The 24,150-nt window shown below is 42.5% G+C and overlaps 1 protein-coding gene and 1 pseudogene across 5 annotated transcripts; both read left to right on the top strand.

Annotated features, from left to right (window-relative positions):
* Positions 1 to 1,976: 1,976 nt before the first annotated feature.
* TRAFD1 (TRAF-type zinc finger domain containing 1) lies at positions 1,977 to 21,516 on the top strand. Of its 5 annotated transcripts, XM_024196251.2 has the most exons (14): positions 1,977 to 2,017; positions 2,495 to 2,586; positions 3,168 to 3,231; positions 5,711 to 5,846; positions 5,919 to 5,972; positions 7,106 to 7,520; positions 12,121 to 12,387; positions 13,017 to 13,019; positions 13,298 to 13,371; positions 14,003 to 14,230; positions 16,963 to 17,092; positions 18,224 to 18,536; positions 20,472 to 20,544; positions 20,955 to 21,516. In XM_024196251.2, exons 3-14 carry the CDS (start codon positions 3,182 to 3,184, stop codon positions 20,997 to 20,999), a joined length of 1,788 nt encoding a protein of 595 aa, XP_024052019.1. In that variant the 5' UTR covers positions 1,977 to 2,017; positions 2,495 to 2,586; positions 3,168 to 3,181; the 3' UTR covers positions 21,000 to 21,516. The 5 variants fall into 5 exon arrangements, with proteins under 5 accessions (XP_024052019.1, XP_024052020.1, XP_024052017.1 ...); XM_024196252.2 differs by lacking the exon at positions 13,017 to 13,019; XM_024196249.1 differs by lacking the exon at positions 20,955 to 21,516 and having other exon boundaries at positions 20,472 to 20,735.
* LOC112104116 lies at positions 8,973 to 10,356 on the top strand (annotated as a pseudogene).
* Positions 21,517 to 24,150: the final 2,634 nt, after the last annotated feature.

Here is a 24,150-nt window from a genome sequence, read left to right as displayed (position 1 = left end):
CACACTGTTGTCACCAAATTCAACACAGCTCACTCATCACACTTTACACAGTTGCTGCAAGATCCCCCACTCCTGGCATGTAGGACAGTTCAAAAGTTGCCTCAGATTTTCATTCATCATTTGAATTTGAAGTTTGTAAATAACCGTGTAACATAATAATAAACGGACAGTCTTGTCCACTGCAACTCTGTAGATAAGTATTGTCCAATATCATAAATTCAACCTCACATTGAGGCCCAAGTTACAATCAGTGCTAAGTATGTATTAATTATTATTATTTATACTCTCAAAAAAGCTTTCAGACTTCAGGAGTCTGCATGGCTCTGAGGCCATAATCACAGAAGAAAAAAGCTGTCACATAAGAAGTGTTCTAAATAGCTACCAAAACCCCTCCAGGTTAGATTTAGAGAAGGGGTACTGTTTGGTTCAGGGACTGATAATTGGAAGCAGAGTGTTTCACTATTTGGTCATCAGAACAAATCCAGTCCAGACTAGTTGACACTATTTTTGGTGGAATCTAACATGAATGTGGTAGTCATCATAATCCAGTTTTCAGTAAGCAGATGTCCTCATTACAAAAACACTTCTACAGCTAGTATCCTCATTGCAGAGCACTAGCAGAACCTGAACTACCCTCTCATTTTAGGGGATAAAGTCTCATCAGACTGGAGCTGCAACTGATGCAGGGGAAGCTTGACTATGTTGTCCCTGTTCTTTGGAGAAGCAGAAGACTTCATTCTCCAGAGCTGACAATCTGCCAACTTTCATCAGCACTGAAATGACTTTTTTTTAAATTATAAATTGTAGCTGATTGAAAGTCAAGTTGCTGTACTCTACTTTTAGAAATGCCTCAAGTCTGCTAGAGGAGATTAACTCTTCCTGGTGCTGGGTTACTCCCATGCTACTCCCTTCCTCATGACATCATGCCTCGTTTCCTGCTCTCAAAAGAATTTATGGAAGAGTTGCTCATGCTCCTGTGTCACTGAAATAGAGCCACCAGGTGGCGCTCTAATTTTAGCATACTGTACAATATTGTATATGTAGCAAATGGGTGTGACAGATTTTCCTAGAAAGTTTGTTTGGTAGGATAACATACTGTTCTCCCAGATGCCTTCCTATTGGGTCCATTCAACTCTTGCCCATATAAACATAAAGCTTCAAAGAACACAAACGTTTTCACCTCTGTAGTGCAATCTCTGTGACTACTTGAAATGAGACCGGGGTATTTCTGTGCTATATTTCAAACCCCTCTCTGTACCTCAAGTGGAGTTAGACACGTAGGTATCTGGGCTCCTTCTCAGAACATACTCGAAGGGGATGTTGTATGAGAACACAATCTTAAACCAGCTTCAATCAAAGAAAGTTAGAATTCTGTAGTGTAACACAATTTACAAAGCAAACTCACACAGCCAGAAAACAAACAAACCCCAACACCCAGCCACCCTGCCCAAAAGTAAAAAAGGGATGATCCCCTTTTCTGCCCCATCAACAGGAAAAAGTAAGGGCTCTAACAAAGATTAGACAATTTAGAGTTAAGTTTTTTCAAAGTTGCCAACAGAGACTCCCTTCCTTACTGCATGTCAGAGGCCAGTGTCTGGCACCTGTGTAATATTGTCTGTCTAGTTACACACAGCTTCCCTCAGGTTCATTCCCCTACAGCTTGGAGGCCTGCCCAGGACATTAATTTACTTTAATTGCCTGGAATCCTAACACCCACTACGCTCCGCTCTAATCACTAAACTGCTCACCCTGAGTCCTGGTCAATCCCAGGCACCTATTGATAAGAGGAGGGAGGGGCAATCATGAGGGGGCGGAGCCTAACTCCAGTGACCTCTGTATTACCCAATCCAGCCATGGTATGGGCGGGGCCTAGAATAGCCGTAAACGACGGCTGCTACGGCCAATCAGCTCGTTAACCGAGTCTCAGTTGGCCAATAGGGAGGCGGGGAGCGGGTGTCGCCGGCGGGTAGGAAGCAGGACGCTAGGCTGGGCCCGGTGTTTGGTTTCTGAGGAGCCGGTGAGTCGGGGAACGGGCCGCTAGGGGAGAATGAAATGGGGCGGGGGGCAGCGAACTGCTAGGCACGCCCTTAACCGTGGGGGGCCTGGCCCACCGCAATGGCCCCGCGGACCGGGAGCGCTCAACCCCCGCCCCCCCCGGGGACGCTCGGACTCCCGCATCGCCCCCCCGCTTTCCCCCCCCGCTCGGGCCCCGCTTCCCCCCCGCTCGGGTCCCTGGGGGCGCTCGGCCCTCGGTCCCCCCCGCATCCTCCACCCGCTTCCCCCCCCCGCTCGGACCCCCGCCCCTCCCCGTATCCCCCCAGCTGACTCTAAGGCCCAGTAGATGCCGCTGAGTACACCTGCAGCTCGTGCACAGAAGACCCTGCCCCTACCTTGCATAGGTCTATGGGTTGCTTTATTCCTTCCAGTTTTTATACTAGAAACGCCAGACCGTGATTATGGAGACCAAACTCCCACCTCTTTCACCTGTCTGTAGGGGAACTGGAAGTCCTGATCAGCGTTTGGCTAGAAGTGGCTTTTCTACACTGGAAAAAATCTGTTCTTTGAAAGAAACGTCACCTATTCTATGTTAGTGGTTTTTGTTTTAAATATCGTTTTGGGTGTCTGATATGATCACCTGGGGCAGGAGTCAGGGCTTTTCCAAGTAACATTTTCAGCTCTCTTTATTAAGGTTTGTCTTCCTTAAGATGTTTTTGTTGATCTGTTGAGTGGTGTCTTAATTCTAGGTCTTGCTGTATAAATTTTATTGGCTAAATTATGCTTTACTGTCCATAAACAGTTCATAGTTTTGCAGAGTTAATATTTTACTTGTGTTTTTATATATGTATATGTATATGTATATATATTAAAATAAAAAGAAGACACTATCCACATCTCAGGGAAAAACATCTGCAGGAGATTATCCTCACTAGCCAGCTAGGGTTCCTTACCCTCTTAAGAGCTGCTTGAAACCATGTTTAATAATACAATTGTTTCTAAATGGTGGGGGAGTCTTGCTGGCTGCTTAAGGAAAGCAACAGTTTATAATAATGGAATATGTGATTTAATGCCAGAGGATCTGAAGAAACAGGAAGTAGCAGAATGAATAATTGTATTTGTTCTTATGGACAGAAATGAAACTGAAAATGTTTAATTGTCCCTTGCTCCAGCTTTTCAAAAGAACATGGATATGGCTGCAGTTAATGAACAAGAAACCCAGGTGTGCAGCAATTGGTAAGAAACAAATGTCCGGCACTGTTGGCACAAGTGTATTGTATGTTATTACAGTGTCCCTACATAAACTCATAGAAACATGCTGTATTGCTGGCAGATGTCTTCAGATATGGAAGCAACAAGTGGTATATAAAATTGTTTCTATTGACCATAAAAGAACAGAAAATATTCTGGTAGGCACTTCACCGGTATTCAGAACTTGCTGTGTCACCTTGAGAACAGCAGAATAATACTAATGGAACCTGCTGGTGGTGGTCTCCTCCCCTACTCCACCCTAGAAGAAGCAGAAATCAACTAAAACTATTGGTTCTTCTTCAGATAATTTTTTAAAAATGTTTCTTCAAAATCAGTTTCAAGAAAGCTGAAATATACAGGATTTAATTTTTGTGGCTTATTATAGCTGTGTGTTTGTCATACATGCAGAATATCATTTTGCTGATATCCCAGCCTGTTGGGGTCTTAGGAACAGATGGGATGAAAATGAAGGGTTATTGCTGTTGTTTTGGGAGGGGCTAAGTTTTTATCTTGTGGTAGGGCAGGTAAAAAATAATTGTCTTGTTGGGGGCTGATGAGTTCACTTCTGCGCTTGTGAACATTGTTTCCCTTAAAAGTCAAACTCCATCTTGAACTTTCCTCTACTTCCTCTATCAAGTTGATATAGGTAGAGAGTGGGAGAGGTTCGAGTACTTTGCTTCCACTTGGTCTGATTTGCCATCTTTGCTTTTATGGCATGGGTTAGCCTTTCAGGCACTCTACTCTGTTTCCCCTCTTAGGGCTCCTCAGGAATACTTCTCCAGCACTCTTAGGCTCAGAATATTCATACCACATAGTGGTGGTAACTTCAGAGGCCCAAATGAAGCAACAACACAAAATGACATCCACCCACCTAGGCTTAATAGAAGTCTCTCATCCTTTCTGGGCTTTTCCCAGCTCCCTGCTCCTTGGCTGTGACATCACCCACAGGGTGCTGCCCTCTGCCTTCCTCTCCCTCTAGAGAAGGGGTTGGCAACCTATGGCACGCGGGCCAAAGCCAGCACGCGAGCTGATTTTCAGTGACACTCACACTGCCCGGGTCCTGGCCACCGGTCCGGGAGGCTCTGCATTTTAATTTAATTTTAAATTAAGCTTAAGCATTTTAAAAACCTTATTTACTTTATATACAACAATAGTTTAGTTATATATTATAGACTTATAGAAAGAGACCTTCTAAAAATGTTAATATATGACTGGCATGCGAAACCTTAAATTTGAGTGAATAAACGAAGTCTCGGCACACCACTTCTGAAAGGTTGCCAAACCCTGCTCTAGAGCAAGGGTTCTCAAACTTTATTGCACCACGACCCCCTTCTGACAACAAAAATTACTACACAATCCCTGGAGGGGGGACTGAAGCCTGAGCCCACCCAAGCCCCATTGTCCCAGGCGGTGGGGAGGGGGCAAAGCCCAAGGGCTTCAGCTCCAGGCAGGGGGCCTGTAACCTGAGCCCTGCTGCCCAGGGCTCAAGCCCTTGGGCTTCAGCCCCACGTGATGGGGCTCAAGCTTCAGACCTGGGCCCCAGCAAGTCTAAGCCAGCTCTGGTGACCCACTTTGGGGTCCTGACCCACAGTTTGAGAACTGCTGCTCTAGAGACTCCTCCTCCCACAATCCAGGCCTCCTGGTTTCTGACTTCTCTCTAGAACCTGCAGAGTTTTCTGCTTCAGCCCATCAGAGCCCCACCTCTGTTTTCTCTGTTCCTTTCCTACCTGATTTTTCTGGTCTCCCTCCCCACTAGGGCCCAGGCTCTTTCTCTTAAGCCCAGTTTGGGGTCAGCTGACCAGTCTCGGGGTGCATTGTACTCTTCCCTCTTAAAGGGCCAGTGCTACCCTGTTACACACTTTTCAAATGGCTGAATGGATTTTTCCCGCCTGTAAGTCTGTCTGCACATAGCTCAGGATAGAGCAATAGATTTCTCCAAAGTAGAGTAAGGTAGGGATTCCTCACTTCAGAACAGCAGGGATATTGCATCTTTTGTTGGTTGAACCATTGACCAATATTGCAGCGTAGCTGAAGAATCTGTGTTCTAGCTTTGCCCTGTGGAGGATTGCCTGACTTTTACACTATGGCGGAGTGCTCTTTGCAGAGTCTGTAACTGTTACTCCTGGTCTGACAGCGTGGATCTGGTGACTGCCTGAGTATGCTGCAAGGCTTGTCTGTTTTCCCCAAAGGGGGAGCTGAACAGAGTTTTGACTTAATTTGATGAATTGGGAGACTTTGGGTGTCTAGCTTGGTAAGTGTGTGTGTTCTGACTGTACACAACATGTAGTCCTAGATAGGCTTTTTTCTTTTACAAACCTGAATACATGGAAACGATGAATTCCTGAAGGGCTTATTTGCTTTTACCATTGGTTCTTCCTTTCAGGCAGCTCTCTTGAATCCTAAATTTATTTGTTTGTTTTCAGTGTAATTTGTGAAGAGTAACTTTTTTGTATCCTTCTTGTAGCAAAAAGGCTATACCTGTAGCTAACTTCACCATCCATGAAATCCACTGTAGTAGAAATATTGGAGTGTGTCGTTTCTGCAAGGAGTCTGTCCCTAAATCTGAAATAAAAAACCACATTGAATCTGAACATGTGCAGGTAAAATAAATTCTACTTTAAAATAGCTGATCTTCGTGAAGTACATTTAGTAATTGTTTTTGTTTCTCCTAGGTTACTTGTAAGTGTAATATGAAGATGGAAAAATGCCACTTAGAGGATCATGAGGTTGGTATATTTGGTTTTTGCTCTTGATAATACTCTAGTGTATTTCCAGTACCGACACTAGAGCCTTACTGTTCAGATTATAGCTACCGTGCTAACTGATCTTGGGTCTGCTCTGCCCATGTTTAATCTGCTTTCTAAATCCATGCTAATCAGTGATACTCTTGTAAGAGGCTAGCTGTATTAGTTTGAAGTGGTGGTACTCACATGCCTAATAAGCAGCTCCAAGCTTCTCAACAGGAGGGAGTCTATGTACATTGGTAGCTTAGGTTGGTGGCCTAGGTTTGTCCCTAAGTAGTGGTTAAGGCTAAAAATTCTGCCTGTGGCTATAGTTGCATTGAGCTTGGCAACTTCACTTCTCAGTGTCGTCTTTATTTCAGGTGTGTTTTTTTTTTTTTTTTTTTCCCCCCGCCCTGACCTTTATGCAGGACCTAAGGATTTGTCTTGTCTAAACAGTTTTTAAAAATCATGGAACAATAAACATTTACTTCCTATGGTTTTCGTATTTACAAATTGTCACTGGAGTTAACGTTGTCAGTGGAACAAAAGTGTGTCACAGAAAAATGGGATTCTGCTTCAGCATAAGCATCAAATGCAAAGCTATGGCATGGGGAGGGATGCGAAGGGAGTTGGACCACGTGGCTTATTTTAAAGCATGCAATTTTGATCCTCCGATTTCCTGTTGCATGAAGTGCTTTGAGTAAGTTACTGCACTATAACTATTAATGAAGCAATATGAACAGTGGCAATCGGGACAGTTAAGTAGAAAACACAACCAAAAAAATCCACTTTGAGTGTTCAGATTAGTTTTTTAGGGGTGTTATTTTTAAGTATGATGTCTAGTAAATACATGCTTCCTTTTTCCTGTATAAAATACACTGAACTTCCAGTGAGACATACTGTGTATAACTACTCAGGAGTTTGTACTCCCTGTCTTAAATAGTAACTTACTACTTAAGTCTTCTTTTATGGGCTGGTTGGCTTCTAGCTGAAGACACAATTAATCTCTAAAGCAATTTGGAATGCATCTCTCAGTAATAACACCGTGAACTGGGTACCTTCTTTGGGCAGTAAGTAAGCATAACATAACCATAAGACTGTGCATATATCAAGAGTTATTCAATTTTATATTTTAGGCATCAGCATGCCCTCTGCGTCCTGCAGTTTGCCAACATTGTGAGATAGAGCTTGCATTCAATAAACTTCAGGACCACGAGGATTACTGTGGAACCAGGACTGAAACATGTAGTGAGTGCGGTCGCAATGTAATGGTGAAAGATCTGAAAGAGCACCCTGAAGTTTGTGGGAAGGAAGTGGAAGAAAAAAGAGTTAGCCAAGCAATGTCACGTTATAACTATAAAGATGAGGCTGCAAACCTGTGTACCTTTCAAACTATCAGAAACCTTCTGAGTTCAGATGGCTATGCTGGGCCTCTGCAGAGGATGTCCGGGCCACTGGAAGGCCAATTTTATAGCAGTTTTGGAGGAGACCAGGCTTCTAAGAATATTAACAGAAGAAATGCATCAGCAATGCAGAGAGATCAGAACCGAGGTAAAGTGTGGACAAGGGCAATAATTATACATTCATAAGTTTTATTTTTACCTTTAATTTAAAGTTAGGTAACTAATAATGGTCCCTTCTGACATTAAAGTCTATGATTCTATGATTCTAAGTGGAGTGAAAGCTCTATACCTGTGCACTGTATGGCAGTGTTTCCCAAACTTGGGACGCCACTTCTGTAGGGAAAGCCCCTGGCCGGGCCGGGCCGGTTTGTGTACTGGCCACGGTTTGCTGCTCCAGGCCAATAGGAGCTGCTGGAAGTGGTGTGGGCCAAGGGATGTACTGACCGCTGCTTCCAGCAGCTCCCATTGGCCTGGAGCAGTGAACCGTGGCCAGTGGGAGCCGTGATCGGCCGGACTTGCGGACACGGCAGGTAAACAAATCGGCCCGGCCCGCCACAGGCTTTCCCTACACAAGCGGTGTCCCAAGTTTGGGAAACACTGCTGTATGAAAATGTCAGATAATTAGAAAACCTCTAATGAAGTGTGGCTAGAGTTCACATATGCATGCTTAGTTTTTTTTACTTCAGAATAGAACTTCAATGACATAAAACAATTGAGTAGATGACTTCTGAAATATCTGGTGGTAGGATACGAGTAGCTTACTAATATTAATAACTAGCATGAATCTTTTATCTAGAAACAGAATTTGGCTTGCATCCATTCAAATTTTGTCCATTTTATTTAGCAGTCAAACTCTTCTGTGCTTGACTTAAAGGTTAGTTAAGATGTTTCTGCAGTCTTTCATATTTGATGGTGAGCATTTTTGCAACAGCAGCCAGTATGGACATAGGTGCTATAAATGCCTCTTTTCTCTTTCCACTTAAGTTCTAATATCCCAAATCACCATGCCTAGAAGACACCCTTTCCATGAACACATGCTCTGCTTTATGTTCAGAGCTATTCAAAGTATGTAGCATTGCTGAAGACTGAATGGATGGCCTTTGCTTTAAGATTCACCTGCTTGTGAAATAACTCATCAGATTAAGTTATTAAAACCTGAGAAGATAAATGACTTAGTTTCCAAATTGGAAAGAGAACCTCTAGAATTGGGCTGCTTAATACTGAACATTTTGGAAGGAACTGAATTCTCCCCTCCTCCTTTATGTAGATTTCAGTGCAAAAAAAAATTTCTGGATCATATGGTGAGTTCAGATTGAATACCTGTTCAATTTTCTAATTGCGGCAGCATGGAGGAGTTCAGTCTTTCCTGGGTCCCAGTCCTGCAGTGATGTAGTGCTGGGGTTCTGACAAGCTTTCTGTGCTGGGGGAGTAGATGGTGTCTGGGAGGGGGTGTGCAGGAGCTGTTGAGCAGGAACAGCTGCCACCATGATGTGGAGCTGCTGCCTGGATCTCTCTTCGCTGCCCTTAATGATTTTGTTGGTCAGGTAGGAAGCGGCAGCTGCTGCTTAATATCTAGGGAGCTGCAGGGCAACCAAGAGGGATGAGGAGTAGCATCAGCCCCATGGAGGAGGAAGACAAAGATGAGACACTTCCCACAAGCTCTTCACCCAAAAAAACATGGAGAAGGCAGACAAAGACTCTTGAAGAGCAACCTTTTACTGCATGTAACAGTACTTGAAGGAAGCTGCCAGAAGCTGGGCCTGGACAACTGGGGATGGATCACTTGATAAATTGCTCTGTTCTGTTTGTTCCCTCTGAAGCACCTGGCATCAGCCACTGTCGGAAGACTGGTTACTGGGCTAGATGGACCATTGATCTGACCCAGTGTAGTCATTCTTACGTTCTTAAGCAGTAAGGGAATGCCAAAATTCCAGTCCAGTTTCCAGAGAGCAACTTTTCCAGGACACTCAGGAAAAGCTTCAGACTGGATTACAGAAGAGGTAACTAAATCAAGGAGAGGTAAAGATGGAACACTTGTCAACCTTTGGCCAACATGGAGGTTGCCCATCTGTGCCTTCAATATTTTGCAATGGGCCCTCATGGGGGGGAAAAAATAACAGCTACATCCCATGTTCAAAACAGGAACTTGATAAAGAGTTTCCAGTGTTAAAACCTTACTTCATTCCAAGCCCTGAGCTAGCTGGAAAGAATGAAGCTGGCATGCAAGTTAGATGGTTGGGACATGGGTGAACTTGTAATTCTTTCTTTCCCTGTCTTCAGGCAGTGGGCTTCCCCCGCACAGTTCATGGGTCCAAAACGTTTCCAAAGGCCTCTGTGCACACTAGTTCCCAAAAATAGGTGCAATGATGATCAGCCACACCCACTGTGAGCATTTGGACTACCGTAGTGTAGTGAGTTCAAATGAGTACTTTAGCAGTGAGCTGAGATAACTTGTTCTTCTGGGTCTCCTAAACTGGATGCAGAAATGTGGCTGTGAGTGATTGAGCTGGACTAGTGGGAAGAAACCTGTGTCCCTGGTCATGATGCAGTTACTTCTTATTTTTACCCTTTCTTAACACTGGTGGAAGAGGATGTCCACAGATAATGGGGCAGCTGGTCTGTCTTGGGGCCCTGGAATAGGTTTTTCTTTGAAGGAGATCCTGGTTACTGTGTTGCTTTCGGACAGATAGGGGAAAGATTTGGACTTTCTCTTGCAGTTATTCCCATTGAAGCTCATGAGCTAAGGTGGTTTATGAAATACCAATGTGTGAATCCCGAAGAAGCAGTAAGAATTCATATTCATGTTCAAAGAAAGGGATTCATTGGGGAACTGTTGCTTTAGCAAATGACTATTACTCTGATCCTCTAGTTAAACTGAATAAAGCCCTTTGGAAGATATAGCTTGAAAACGGAAGATTTTTGTTTTGAACCATGCAGAGTCACGAGACTTGAAGACCAGCAATGATGGATTTGAACAGCAATAAATAATAAAAAAAAATTGGCAACTCCTGAGTTTTGGTTTGAATTAGAAAATCATTAAAAGATTGTCTAATTTCACTACAGGGTTATGAATTTATTTTTTTTAAATGGACTGGCTTTTTTTTAAGACTCCAGGTTTAATTTCATAGGTTAAAAGCTTGCATATCTGCTTAATCATAAACTTGCTATTTGTCTGAATGGAATATTGAGTTGATTCAAACACCGGCTAATGTACAAGAAAGGTCTTGTAATTTCAACTGCTATGTACATCACCCATAAAAAGATCAAATACGCCTTTTTTATTTTGATCTCCTATTCAGCTTGTCTAACAGCAGTAACAGCCTTGGCATGTGCATTTCCTGGGAGGTAATGACTGATTTGTGTTTAATGGTCTTCAGAATATCATCTCCCACTTTTTTTTTTTATTCATCACCTGGAAGTGTCCTATACCTTGTAAATACATGGTTTAGTGGGGTAGAATCTTCCAACACCGATACGTTGCTAAAGCATGTTTAAAGTCCTAATCTTACTGAACACCTGTATCTTCATTTTAATGAGAAACTAAGAAACCTGAGTTTAAAAATGGTATAAACAAATGTGCCTTTTAAAAGAGATGTACAATTTAAGATTGCATCTTCAATGCATAAATATAGGTCTCTAAAGTTGTGATCAGCCATATCTTGTATATTAAAAAAACTTGTGGTTTTTTTTTTTAAAGTGAGTCACTGAAGGAATTGTCTCAAGCCACAGGGGTGCAGAAAAGTTTTTCACAGCTTGCATGCTAAAACGTACTGTAGCAAATTGCCATACTAACGTACAAAATAAAGCCTATTAGAACCCCACTGATTTCAGTGTGCTGAAATCCCCATGTGGGTGAAGAGATCAGTGCATGTAAATGTCATTGCAGGCATTTAAAGTCTGAATACTCCTTCCTGAAATGTTTTTAGAGGCCTCGCTTTGTACAGCCATAATCCCACTAATCTGTATCTGAGTCAGATGCTTGCATCAGTAGGTGAATGGACTTTGCTCAGTGATGGACTGAAAACATAAGACTTGTTACAGGTTCATAGATCTTTATGACTAGAAGAAACCGTGCTGAACTACTGTGACCTCCTGCATGATACATGTCAGAATCTGTTCCAGTAGTTCCTGCATCAAGCTTACAACTTCTGGTTGAACTAGAGCTTATTTCTTAGGTGTTTAATTGTGATTTAAAGATTGCAAGGGATGGAAAAAATATGATGTCCTTTCTTAAATTGTTTAAATTTAAGAATTAGAATCAGAAGATTAGGGTTGGAAGGGACCTCAGGAGGTCATCTGGTCCAACCCCCTGCTCAAAGCAGGACCAATCCCCAGACAGATTTTTTTTTTTTTTTTTTTTACCCCCATTTCCCTAAATGGCCCCCTCAAGGATCGAACTCTCAACCCTGGGTTTAGCAGACCAATGCTCAAACCACTGAGCTATCCCTCCCCCCAATTGTATAGCCAGTAAAGGAAACAAAGTTCCCCTCCTCTCAGGCTAGACGGGGGGGAAAAATACAGGAAAGGGCAAGGATTAGCTTCCCTTAATTCATCCCAAAATATGTCATGAAGTGTCTTTCTGAGGCTTTGGCTATCTGTTGTAAAACAAGAGTGCTGTGTGTGGGGCCGAATTCTGCCCTCGTTTGCATATGTGAACTTCTGTTTTATTTACTTAATAATTATGATTTTAAGAACAGACTGTTAAACTATGTAGTTGATACTTACAGCTTCTGATATCTTTATTTAAGAGGATGAGCTGGAACGGCTGGAGAGGAATAAAAACACGGAGTCCTCTCTGTATGGAGAACAGAATTCCAATTTAGACTATATGTTAGCCCTTAGCCTGCAACGTGAGAATAATCCCCACAACAATATTGCAGCTGAAATTCACAGTGACTTCTGGAAGAACTTCTACTCCAAAGAGTCCAAGCCATCTGAGCAGCTTAATGAAATAAACAAATCAGATACTTTCTCCCATGATCTTTCGTCTATTAACACTTTGGATCAGCTAAAAAGTAAGTTCTTTAAAAGCTTTCCTTAAATTTTTTTTTGTTGATGATCAGGGGGACTCTCATGCCTAGCTCCTTGGAGATATTCTGACTTTCAGTGCCAGAACAGTAGCACTTTGAGACTTTCTAAACTGCTTTAGATATCCCCGGCATCTGATGTAGAAATTCTCTGAATGTGCAGAAAAGCCTCCCCTATTCTTGGAGTTTTTCCTTCTTTTCTGGAACTGTATCTTCAGCTCCCTAAATTTTTGACTGTGCTGCCTGCTAAAATAGCAACATTTCTATGTATAGACAATAGTCTCTTAAGATTTGTTAACTAGTGAAATTTGATATTGGTATCTGTCTATCCCAAAAGAGGAGTACAGCATGTTAATATGGGAAGGTAAAAGTGACTTGTTTTGAAAACCGTATACTAGCAGATTTAACTTGCTGTAGTTCTGCCATGTCTTTACAAAATAAAACAAAAAACCCCTTATTCCTGCTTGTACTGAGATGTAACAACTGAGTAGGGATGTTACATTTAAGATTAAACATGCTGAAGAACTCTCCTGTATTATCCAAGTGCCAGATTATTTTATTTTAAAAAGAAATTGTGTGTACTGTGTGTGTACATCCATAGGCAGGCAGATAACGAGATGGTTTTTTTTTTTTTTTTTTGGTATTGGACTAAAGAACTGAGGTTTTGGAGGGAAAAAAAAATCCTTTTCAACTTTTTAGAAAAAGTGACCTCCCCCCCGGTACTTATAAAACTCATAAATGTGAAAGTAGAGTGACTACTGCCCTGAGACTTGCTATAATCCCTCCTCTGTGGTGCAGAACAGAATGATCTCATGGATTAGAAATTCTGAAGACAGGTTGATTAGTCTGTTACCCCTTTTAAAGGTAGGGGGTTTTAATCCTTTTTCTTACCTCACAGATGATGATGATATCATGTTGCCATGTGAATTTTGTGAGGCACTCTACCCTGAAGAAGACTTGATTCTCCATCAGGTTTGGCATTTCTGTATTATATAACAATACTTAACTCTTAAAGTGCTTTTTGTCAAAGGAGGTAAGCATCATTATCCCCATTTTATAGGTGTATACGCAGGAGGCTTACTGAAATGGATGCTAGCACTTCTGAGTACAATTTCTATTTAGAAACTGAATTTTGTTGGAGCAGTTTAGCATAGTTAGTGGGAACTCACTCCAACAATGCTTACAGGATGCTACATCTGCGTAGAACCTTACAAACACTAATATTCAGTAGAAATGTCTTAGTAAACTAAAAAAACTAATGCAAAACTTTCATCAAAACATTCAATGTGCTGTTCCTTGGATTAGCACTAGAAACAAATTTAACGCTAATAGTAAACCACATACACTGTGAAAAATAAATAAGTTAATTACTGATGTTAGTTTTTTGAAATTCACCATGCATAGCAACTTACTTTGAACCTTCTTGTCCCATTAACTGGATATCTGAAGTGGAATATAATTTTGGGTGGTTCTAATACTAAGAGTATGTACTGGAAATAGAGGGTGGATCTGTTTTACTCTGTCAGTGTTCAGATATTACTTAGCACACGAAGGCTTTGTAAGTATAACTAATTCCTTCTTTTCAACGTTGCCCACGTAACAGACAGGCTGTAACCCAGCCAGCGCCTTTGCTTCGTTCAGTAAAAGAGGTTCCTCCCCAAGTCAACAACAAGAATACAACAGACCTGTTAAAGATTTCTTAGACCAACTGCACAGCAGCAGATCTACATATCCACAGCAGCAAGAAGCGGTACAGACCGAAGGGAGCATTATCATTCCATGTGAATTCTGTGGCATTCAGTTAGAAGAGGAAATACTCTTCCACCACCAGGTACAAATGCTATTTCGAGGATGGAATTCTACAAGACCTAGCAAATCTGACTCCTTAGTAGTAAATATTGAAATCATGGTAATGCTCAGAGGCTGCAATTGGGATTGCAGATGCCAGGGATTCACATACTTGTCATTTGAATCTGTCCTCTCTCAACACAGGGGTTATGATCTGTACCCAAGATGTTGGCGCATACTGGGGCTCATGTTAAAGGAACAGTTGTGGAAATATTATTTTTCAAATAATGGAGTCTGAGCAAACAGCATTCAAGCAATACAGCATAAATCCTTACATTTTAGGAGCTCCTGACTGCCACTTTCTCACTCCTTCACTATAATACCTTCCTCTGCATGACCACCTTCCATCTCTTAACAGTGAGGGCAAATAATTCCGCAGAGAGAACCGTAATGTCTGAGTTCTTGAATCTTTCTCCCATTGGGTTCTTCTGAAGTATTCACAAGAGACCTATTTTATTTCCTTATCCAAACCTGAACTCAGATTTTAATTGTCTTACACTTTCATTATCTTGGTCTCTTGCTCATGCACCTGTTGAATTAATGCACATGAATGAACAGATTCAATTCTCTGATGCAGAACTTCTTGAAAGGGAAGATGGCATGCACACAGGTCATCTGAGACTAGAGTCTGACCTAAATTCAGATACTGTTGGCTGATGTGTTCTGGGTTCATGATGTATTTGGGTTTAACTACTGTTCAGTGAAAAGCTGCCAAACAGATGACATTTTGCCATAATCAGACACTGTTGCAAACTTTCCTATCACAGCACGTTAGATCTAATGAGCTGTAGACTGTCAGAGGTGTGACAAAAAGGATCTATTTTGCAAACTTATTTAAACCTTCCTCTGCTTTTTTTTTTTTTTTTTTTTTTTGTCAAGTGAAACCCTGTCCCGTAAATGTATCGCAGAGTTTCTATGAGAATTGTTCTGCTACTTAGCTCAAGAGTCTGCCAACACTGCTGCAGCATGGCTTCCGCTTGTTTAAATCAGGAGGGGAAACCTGTGTGTGTGTGTGACACTAGGCCCACTAATTCACTCCGGCAATCTCCTGAAGAAAGGCCACTGCCATCAGTATGAAGGGATGATTTGTATTCCTATGAACTATATTTAAATAGTGCCACAAATGTACAAAACGTCATCTTCACGGAATAAGTCATAGTCTCCACTGTGAAGTGCTTAGCTTAACACAGACAAGATCAAGCATGGAGTAGGAGTTAGGGGCAGGCAGGCATGAGGGCCCTGGTAGACGTAAGACTGGGCTGAGTGGCCAGTTACCATGTAGGTGGAATGGACCCAGCCAGAAGGGGTAAACTAACCTGCAAGGTGTGAAACTGAGAAGGAATGAAGGGAAAGTAAGAGAAGATGAGACCAAACCTGCAGTCTTTGTATCTTCTACCTCCTCATTCCCACATATATAGATTACAAGCCTGGGAGACAGAAGGTAATGGAGATGTCTCAGGTGATAGAGAAGGGAGGATATTGAAAGGAATTGAAGTGAACTGGAAAATGCATGAACCAACATCCAAATTGGATGGTTTTGTAGTGTCTTCAAGTATGATGAAAACTGTGCCATGCAAAACAATGGTGTGGGGAGCAGTTAAAATGTTCTCATCCCTGTGTAGATTAGTTATGCATTTATTTTTCTAGGAACACAGAAGTTGTAATTTTACTCCCTTGACCTTGGTAGTAATCTTTCAAAGTTAATTTGATAAACTTGCATAGCTTACCTCTTTCCTTTATAGCATGTGCTCCATAGTAGGGGGCGTTTCAGTGCATCTTGGATCATAGTTGAGGGCTGAGGCTTTCCACATCAGGTTGATTTCTGCCTTTTGAAAGTAGAAGGACATTTGGATAAAGTGCCTTTGTACATCTGATCATAGTATGCAGTTTGGGGCTCCTTCAGAGTATCTAGAGTGACTGGGATTGAGCTGCTGTCGCATACAACTTTCTTACTGTCATCTTGGCCTGTGGTTATCAAATTTAAAAGGGACACCCTTCTATTTACAATCCTCACGTTTGTTTTTAACCCTCTCGTGCTATAGGTAATCCCTAATATGTGTAACTGAAAGATGGCAAATATGTTCTGTTTTCAGTTTGTGCATTTGACAGCACCTAGTGCAGTCAGTTTCCCCTCTTTAGTGACGCTCTTTCACACAGCAACAGAGGGAGAGAAACTATATTTAAAAAAAAAAAAATTGTAAAACTTAGGGAAACTGGCATGAATGCTCTGGGGTGGGAATAGCACTTGAAGATACTTCTCACTTGGCTTTTTAAGCTACATTGATAGCAGGGTGACAATATTCTTTCTGACTTTCCTGCTGATGGGGTGCAAGGTTGCATTGTCACTATAGCAGCAATGCAGATTGCCTGCTCACGTGCTGCAGCTTGGCTTGGAGGGATCATCTCTAAGGATGACAGGCTAAGCATCGACTGGACATAAAGCATGACACCAATTATGGTGTGGTGACTTCTACTATAGGGAGTAGACTGAGGTCATCAACTCCATCTTGCATAGACCACATGTCAACTAGTTACTATTTCTGGGCTGTACTTCAACAAGTGACCTAGAAGTGAGCATGCTGTTATCAAACCAGTCTCTCATTCTTTTCTCAAAACAAATCCTTACTTCCCCATGGCATTTGAGGGAAGATGTATCCTTCAAAGCTTTCACAGGATCTAAATGTCCAGAAATGATCAAAATCTCTCTTGCACTAGGACCAGTGTGATTTACGCCCAGCCACTGCCAGCCCAGGGGTGGGATTGCCATCCTCACAACTGTTGCCTCCCAAAGACAACTTGGAGAGATCAGAATCGCCAGAATCTAGAAGACGCATCCGACATCAAGGTATTGGCAAAGTACAGATTTCCAGCCTGTGCTGCTTTCTATTCATGCTTTTAAGATCATTTTCTCCAACTGCAAAACAGAACAAGAACAACATGCGTTTAATCTAGATAAAGACTAGAACTTCCTAACTCCACCCTTATACCATTGTTCTGTTTCAGATGGCAGAACTTGCAACATACATTAAAAATGCTACTAAATCATAAGCCTGGAGCCCCACACAAACAACCAAAGAGAAACTTGAAATTACCCAGCCCTGTGCAGCAAGTGGAAACTGACAAGTCTGATTATAGTCTGCGTATGTTGCTAGCTCCATCCATAACTAATGATGGGGTGAACTTTGAATTTCTTGCCTCATCATCAGTTTTTATTGCACCCTTAGGGTCAAATTATGTAGTTAGTTGCATGTAGAGAGGTTTAAGTGACAATAGAAATCGTACATGGGTATCAGAGGGTAGAAGCTGATCCTGAATGTTTACTAAATTAAAAAACCCAACAAATCACAGAATAGAAACTCCAGAACATATGTATTACCTTAAATTGCCAAAAGGAAATGGACTAGTTTACTTAACTTGTGTATGGGGTCATCCAGTGTGTTGGTTGAAGTTAGTATGTAAATTTAACTGTTATGGCAGGTAGTGACTTTGCCCATAAGCCAGTTTTAAAATGCAAGCAAAGCAACTTTTTATACTAGTTTCCCTTAATGAACAGATGCCCATAAGTTTGTTCTAAAGAAGTTCAGCCTCCATGTGAAGCTGGTAAAATGTGTAAATTTTGTCCTGACGTCCTTCAGTGTGGACAAAACTCTGCTTTTTAAAGTACTATAGCACTGACCTAAATGCCATCACGGTACCATACTCTGTGTACCCTTTTAAAAAGGTACTACTACTAAAGGAAGTTCTCCAAAGCTGCTTAGAATTTTGGGGGAATTGTAGTAGTCAGTGAAGACGATATTTCTATGGTGCAGTTCTGTTTTCACAGACTATATGGTATTGCATTAAAAATCTAGTTATTGCTTTGAAATCCAGAAGCTTGTTTTGTTTTTTGCCTCTTGTTCTGATCCTTGTTCCTTGCTTTGGTCAGTTATTTCATTGCTGTTCCTAGTATGTTTTATTTTATCTGACTTTCCTTTAGGGGAAATTTCACCTCGGTATCTAGAAGACTTCAGGCAGCAGAGCCTTGCCCATGCTGTACGAGAGAGCCGATCACTAAGCAACTTGGCAGTTGCCAGAAGCGTACCATTGACCTCTTTTAGTGCTGTAAGAGCTAATGATGCTCTGACTCACAAAGGGAAGTCCAGCAACTTGGATGGTAATGACCGAAGACTGAGAAGCAGAGGCACAGCTGAATCTGGAACAGGCCCCAGGCCAGTTGTGCGATCCACACAAAACATCCACCCTGAAAGCTACATGCCCAGTTTCCCAAGGGCATCTCCAACACGACCAAGGTAGCGTCTCTGCTCAGTGTGGTGGTGGACAGAGAATTTTTAGCTCTAAGCGATTCATCCTTACGAATGGACAACTAGTCCATTCCGATCTAGTTCTGCTATGGTGAAGGTGAGGCAGTGCTTCAGGGCTGGTTTCTGCTAGTGCAGACATCAAAACTTGACAGGAGGAGGAGAATTCTGCGTCCACTGGTCCTCTCATCACCCCACTACAGATCCTTGTACATTTTGCCTATGACTGGGGTAGGCAGCCCTCAGTTTGACTAGCTGGTGTCTTTTTGGATTTGTAGTAATAAGTTTAAGAGGAAAACAGGTTTTCTAGGAAACTGTGTTTTATGGCACCTATTTCTAGGGCTCTACCAAATTCATGGCCATGAAAAATGCATCACAGACCATGAAATCTTGTCTTCCCCCGTGAAATCTGGTCATTTGCATATTTTATGTTAAGGCTGCGAGTTTGTCATGGAGATCACGGATTCCGTGACTTCGGCAATGTCCAGTGCAGCTGGCCTGTGAGCCGCCTGAGGAGCTCAGGCAGCACCTTGGCCAGCCGCACCGGCCGCTGCTGGAGCAGTCTCAAGCCACCGCCCCGTCCCCTCCCCAGCAGGAGGAGTTTGGGTGTAGGAGGGGGCCAGGGTTGGGGCATGGCAGGGGGTGAGGGCTCGGCAGCGCTTACCTTGGGAGGCTCCCTGGAAGTGGCCACGTGTCCCCCCCCTCAGATCCTAGCTCCACGCACTGTCTCCGCCTGCAGGTACTGCTCCCACAGCTCCCATTGGCCCCAGTTTCTGGCCAATGGGAGCTGCAGGGGTGGGGGCAGCGTGCGGAGCTAGGAGCTGAGGGAGGGACATGTCACCACTTCCGGGGAGCTGCCTAGGGAGACTGCCAGCCCCCAAGCACCTGTGGTGTCCCCTGCGAGCATCCGCGGCACCCCTGGGCTGTGCCCCTCCTCTCTCCCAACCCCCCTGCGCTCCCTCCCCCCCCAAATATTTAGTCAGGGGTATATAGTACAAGTCCTGGACAGATCATGGGCCATGAATTTTTGTTTACTGCCTGTGACCTGGCATGACTTTTTTGCTAAATAAAAATACTTGACTAAAACGTAGCCTTAAGTCTACAGATTTCACGGGAGAGACCAGCGTTTCTCAGATTGGGGGTCCTGACTCAAAGGAAGATGCAGGGTGCGTTTGCAAGTTTTTATTTTAGGGAGGTCGTGGTATTGCTGCCTTCAGAGCTTGGCAGCCAGAGAGCAGCAGCTGTTGGCTGGGCGTGCAGCTCTGAAGGCAGTGCCCCTCCAGCAGCAACACAAGTAAGGGTAGCAGAACCACAACCCTCCCCCCCACCCCCCTCAGCAATCTTGCCCCCCTCCCCCATAACTCCTTTTTTGGGTCAGGACCCCTTCAGTTACAACACCATGACACTTCAGATTTAAATAGCTGAAATCATGAAATTTACAAGTTTTTAAAAATCTGATGACCGTGAAATGGACTGAATTTGGTAGTACCCTGTGTATTTGGGTACATCTTTTACATGCTCTCTCCTTTTTCATGGAAAGGAGTCTAATCTTGTGTCTTCCCCTCCCCCCATATTTCAGTAGCATTCTTGCTATTGGGATGCCACTGGTTAGAAATAGTTCTGTCTTTAACACCTACTTCCCTTGCTATTGGGTCCAGCCTCCAGTATGCATGGCCAAAAGCTCTGTGAATTCTGCCCAACATTTCGTATCAAAGTACCCAAGGTGAACTAGTGAGACATCTTGTTCTCTGATCCCAACATTCAGCAGTTTGGGATACAGGCCGAGGGTGAGAGTTTTGGGGGTTTATGATGGAATTCTTGCTCATTTATCAGGAGGACTGTGCTCTTTTCTTAAACCAGTTCCTGTAAGAGGATTGAATTTGTAGAGCTGGTTTGTCTAATGGTGTCAACTTCTCTCCTCTGCAGTGTGAGAAACGAAGCAGGCAGGAGTCCTAGGACTGCAAATGTTCCTGTCAATTTCAGAAACAGGAGCACAAAGGTAAGTTTCAGAGCTCTTCCCGGGTGCTGGATGGCCTCTTTTCTGTGTTTCAATGGCCGACTAAAAGGTTTAGTTTATTTTTACTACTGTCTTTTTTGAGCAGCCCACATCAAGCATGAGCTTGCCTCTGTGGAACTCACAGGTAGTTGCTAATGACTCGCTCACTGCTACTAGAGAGAGCTCACACTGACTGTCTGTTGTCCTCAGTCTCCTCTGGAGTAGTGAAGAACTGCCCTTTCTGCTGATATACTATTGCTTGGTGTTTGCAGGAGTCTGAACTATTCTACTTCCTTATAGGACTTGGGGCGGTGTCCTTCTCTCCTTGATCAAGTCTGAGAGAGCACGTTGTGATTCAACTTGTCTGTGTAAAATGACATGTATGTTTCACTTACTGTTTCCTCCTTACACAGGCAAAATCCCAGAAACCAGAGTCTGGCCATCTTGAGGAAGAATAATCGATCCTTTATGAAGCGCATATTTAGCACTTGACGCTCTCTTACTATGCACTATAGTACTTATTTATCCCAGTGCAAGTACTTGCTATATTGCCACCATCAATGGGGACTTTCTATTAACTTTAAATTTTTTAGGCAGTGATTTTTCTATAATTGTTTGTTTTTAAAAGTTTGTGGGAGTAACGCATACTATAGCCGCTGTACAGAAATGTCAAAGTGTAAATTTTATATTGCTGCTATTTGGGTGGTCTAAACTGGCAGTATCCTAAATCAGTCAGTACTCAGAGGACCAATCTGTTTTTATCTCATCTGCTTGTTTGTGTTTGGAGAGGGGTTTCCTTTTAATGTGCTAGGCCTTGGCTCAGCAGTGTGCAGCAGAAGTAATCCATTGCTTCATCATTGAAGTAAATGAATAGATGTCTGAACAGCAACCCTGTTAATCAAACTCAAAACAATCAGCCAGAACTACTCTGGATGAAGAACCTGCCATAGTAAGTTACAGTAGAGTTCAATACTTGTCTGACTTGTTTAGAGTCCGACTCCTCAGAGGTCGGTTGCAGAACATACGTCTCTAATGAGCAGTTGATCTTAATGATTAACTTCACTGAGGTTTGGGATCAGGGGATGAGTTTAGTGGCTTGGCTTTAAACCTATTCCCCCTTCAGCCATTTAGCTTGCTGCTGTTGGCAGTAATTCTGCATTAACTATCTATTTCTACAGTCAAGACTTTCCCTAAGCCTTCTATCTTGTCAGACCTGGCCTGGGAATCAGGTGGGGAAAGTCATACATATTGTAACTTCTTATGGTGGTTCTGTCTTCCTAAGTCTATTAAATACCAGAAGTGCCCAGTATTCCTAAAGGCATCTACAGATGGGATTGTGATCCACAGTGTGGGAGCTTCAGTCCCACGGGCTTCCATTCTCTCAAAACTGCTCTTTTGCTGTACTGGAGCCCTTACTTTTTAAATTACTTGTAATAAAATTTGTATTTACCGATCTGTCTTTTGTTCTGTAAACTGACACAAAGTCTAGGCAGACACTAGAAAGTGACTGACTGAAAATTATGCTGAGCAGAATGGGTTGGAAAACTACTCTTCTGGGGAGAAACTTTACAAATTTCTTTCATCAGCCATCTTTGGTTTCAAAATTTCCAGCTTATTCTTCAGTTTAGCCATAACTGTGATTGTGGCATGCTCTGAGGGCACATCTACACTGCAACTGGCCCATGCCAGCTGCCTGGGGCCTGGGTGAAGGGGGCTGTCTTTAATTGCAGTGTAGACAGTTGGGCTCTGGTTAGCCACGGTGGCTCTTTTTTGGTTCTCTTACTATGTGTTTTAATGTGGGGATACATCTAAGTTGACCCTCTATTATGGTGTCTTTAAAAGTTTCCAGCAGCTTGCAGGGATTTTACCTTTGGTGCTGTGCCTTTTAATTTCTGTTTCACTAACCTCATTTTTGTGTAGTTCCCCTTTCTGAAATGTAAATGCTAGTGTTGGGCTGCTGTGGTGTTTCCCCTGCCACAGGGATGTTTAATTATATTATGGTCACTATTACCAAGCGGTGCAGCTATATTCACCTCTTGGACCAGATCCTGTGCTCCACTTAAGACTAAATCAAGAATTGCCTCTCCTCTGGTGGCTTCCGGGAGTAGCTGCTCCAAGAAGCAGTCATTTAAGGTGTTAAACTTTTTATCTCTGCATCCCTTCCTGACGTGATATGTACCCAGCCAATATGGGGGATAGTTGAAATCCCTCATTATTATTCAGTTTTTAATTTTAATGGCCTCTCTAATCTCCTTGAGCATTTCACAGTCACTATCACCATCCTGGTCTGTACTTGATTCCTACTGCTATATTCCTATTGGAGCATGGAATTACTATCCATAGAGATTCTATGCTACAGTTTGGTTAATTTAACATTTTTACTTCATTTGATTCTATGCTTTTTTTACATATAGTGCCACTCCCCTACCAGCACAACCTGTTCTATCCTTCAGATATATTTTGTACCCTAGTATTATGGTGTCCCATTGATTATCCTCATTCTACCAAATTTGTGATGCCTATTCTATCACTATCCTAATTTAATACGAGGCACTCTAGTTTACCAATCTTATTATTTAGACTGCTAGCACTGGTATATAAGCACTTTAAAAGCCTGTCACTTTTTAGCTGTCTGCCATTACATGATGTAATTGAATGGGACTTTTTTTCATTTGACTGTTTCTCATCAGATCCTCAAGATGGGATGCATAGATAGTTTCCCAGAGAGTAGTTACTAGTGATTCAGTCATGCTGGCAGGGCATAATGAGTGGAGTCCTGCAGGGATCAGTTCCAGTTCTGTTCAATATCTTCAATGATTTAGATAAAGGCATAGAGAGTACACTTATAAAGTTTGGACACTACCAAGCTAGGAGGGGTTGTAAGTACTTTGGAGGATAGGATTAAAATTTGAAATGGTCTGAAGTAAACAGGTTGCATTTGTCCTTATTTAATTTCAAAGTACTCTATTTAGGAAGGAAGTTGCACCCATATAAAATGGAAAAACTACCTAAGAAGGAGTACTATGACTGTGGAAAAGGATCTAAGGGTCATAGTGGACCACAAACTAACAGTGTAACACTGTTGCAAAATAAAAGCAAACCTCCTTCTGGGATGTATTAGCAGGAGTGTTGTAAGCAAGACATGAGAAGTAATTCTTCTGCACTGATTAGGCCTCAACTGGAGTATTGTGTCCAGTTCTGGGCACCACATTTCAGGAAGATGTGGAGAAAATGCAGAGAAGAGCAACAAAAATGATTGAAGTCTAGAAAACATGACTGATGAGGGAAGATTGAAAAAGACTGGGTTTGTTTAGTCTGGAAAAGAAGACAGGGGAGAACCTTTTACATACTTGAAAACTTGTTACAAGGAGGAGGAAGAAATTTTTTCTTAACCTCTGAGGATAGGACAAGAAGCAATGGTCTTAAATTGCAGCAAGGGAGGTTTAGGTTGGACCTTAGGAAAAAACTTTTGAATGGTCAGGGTGGTTAAGCACTGGAATAAATTGCCTAGGGAGGTGGTGGAATCTCCATCATTGTCTAACCTGCTCTTAAAAATCTCCAACCACCTGTCAGGGATAGTCTAGATAATACTTAATCCTGCCATGAGTG

The sequence above is a fragment of the Terrapene carolina genome, unplaced genomic scaffold (genome assembly GCF_002925995.2).
Source record: "Terrapene carolina triunguis isolate 2854851 unplaced genomic scaffold, T_m_triunguis-2.0 Scaffold234, whole genome shotgun sequence".
NCBI lineage: Eukaryota > Metazoa > Chordata > Testudines > Emydidae > Terrapene > Terrapene triunguis.
Note: the sequence above shows the minus strand (reverse complement) of the source record. Positions and strands in the feature narration are given on the sequence as shown.

What these genes read in the sequence shown, in the direction of transcription:
- TRAFD1 (XM_024196249.1), top strand. Translation starts at nt 3,182, where the DNA reads ATGGATATGGCTGCAGTTAATGAACAAGAAACCCAGGTGTGCAGCAAT. An exon ending in TTGAATCTGAACATGTGCAG is followed by an intron (nt 5,847 to 5,918) that starts GTAAAATAAATT and finishes TGTTTCTCCTAG; the next exon opens with GTTACTTGTAAGTGTAATAT. An exon ending in AAGACTTGATTCTCCATCAG is followed by an intron (nt 13,372 to 14,002) that starts GTTTGGCATTTC and finishes CCCACGTAACAG; the next exon opens with ACAGGCTGTAACCCAGCCAG.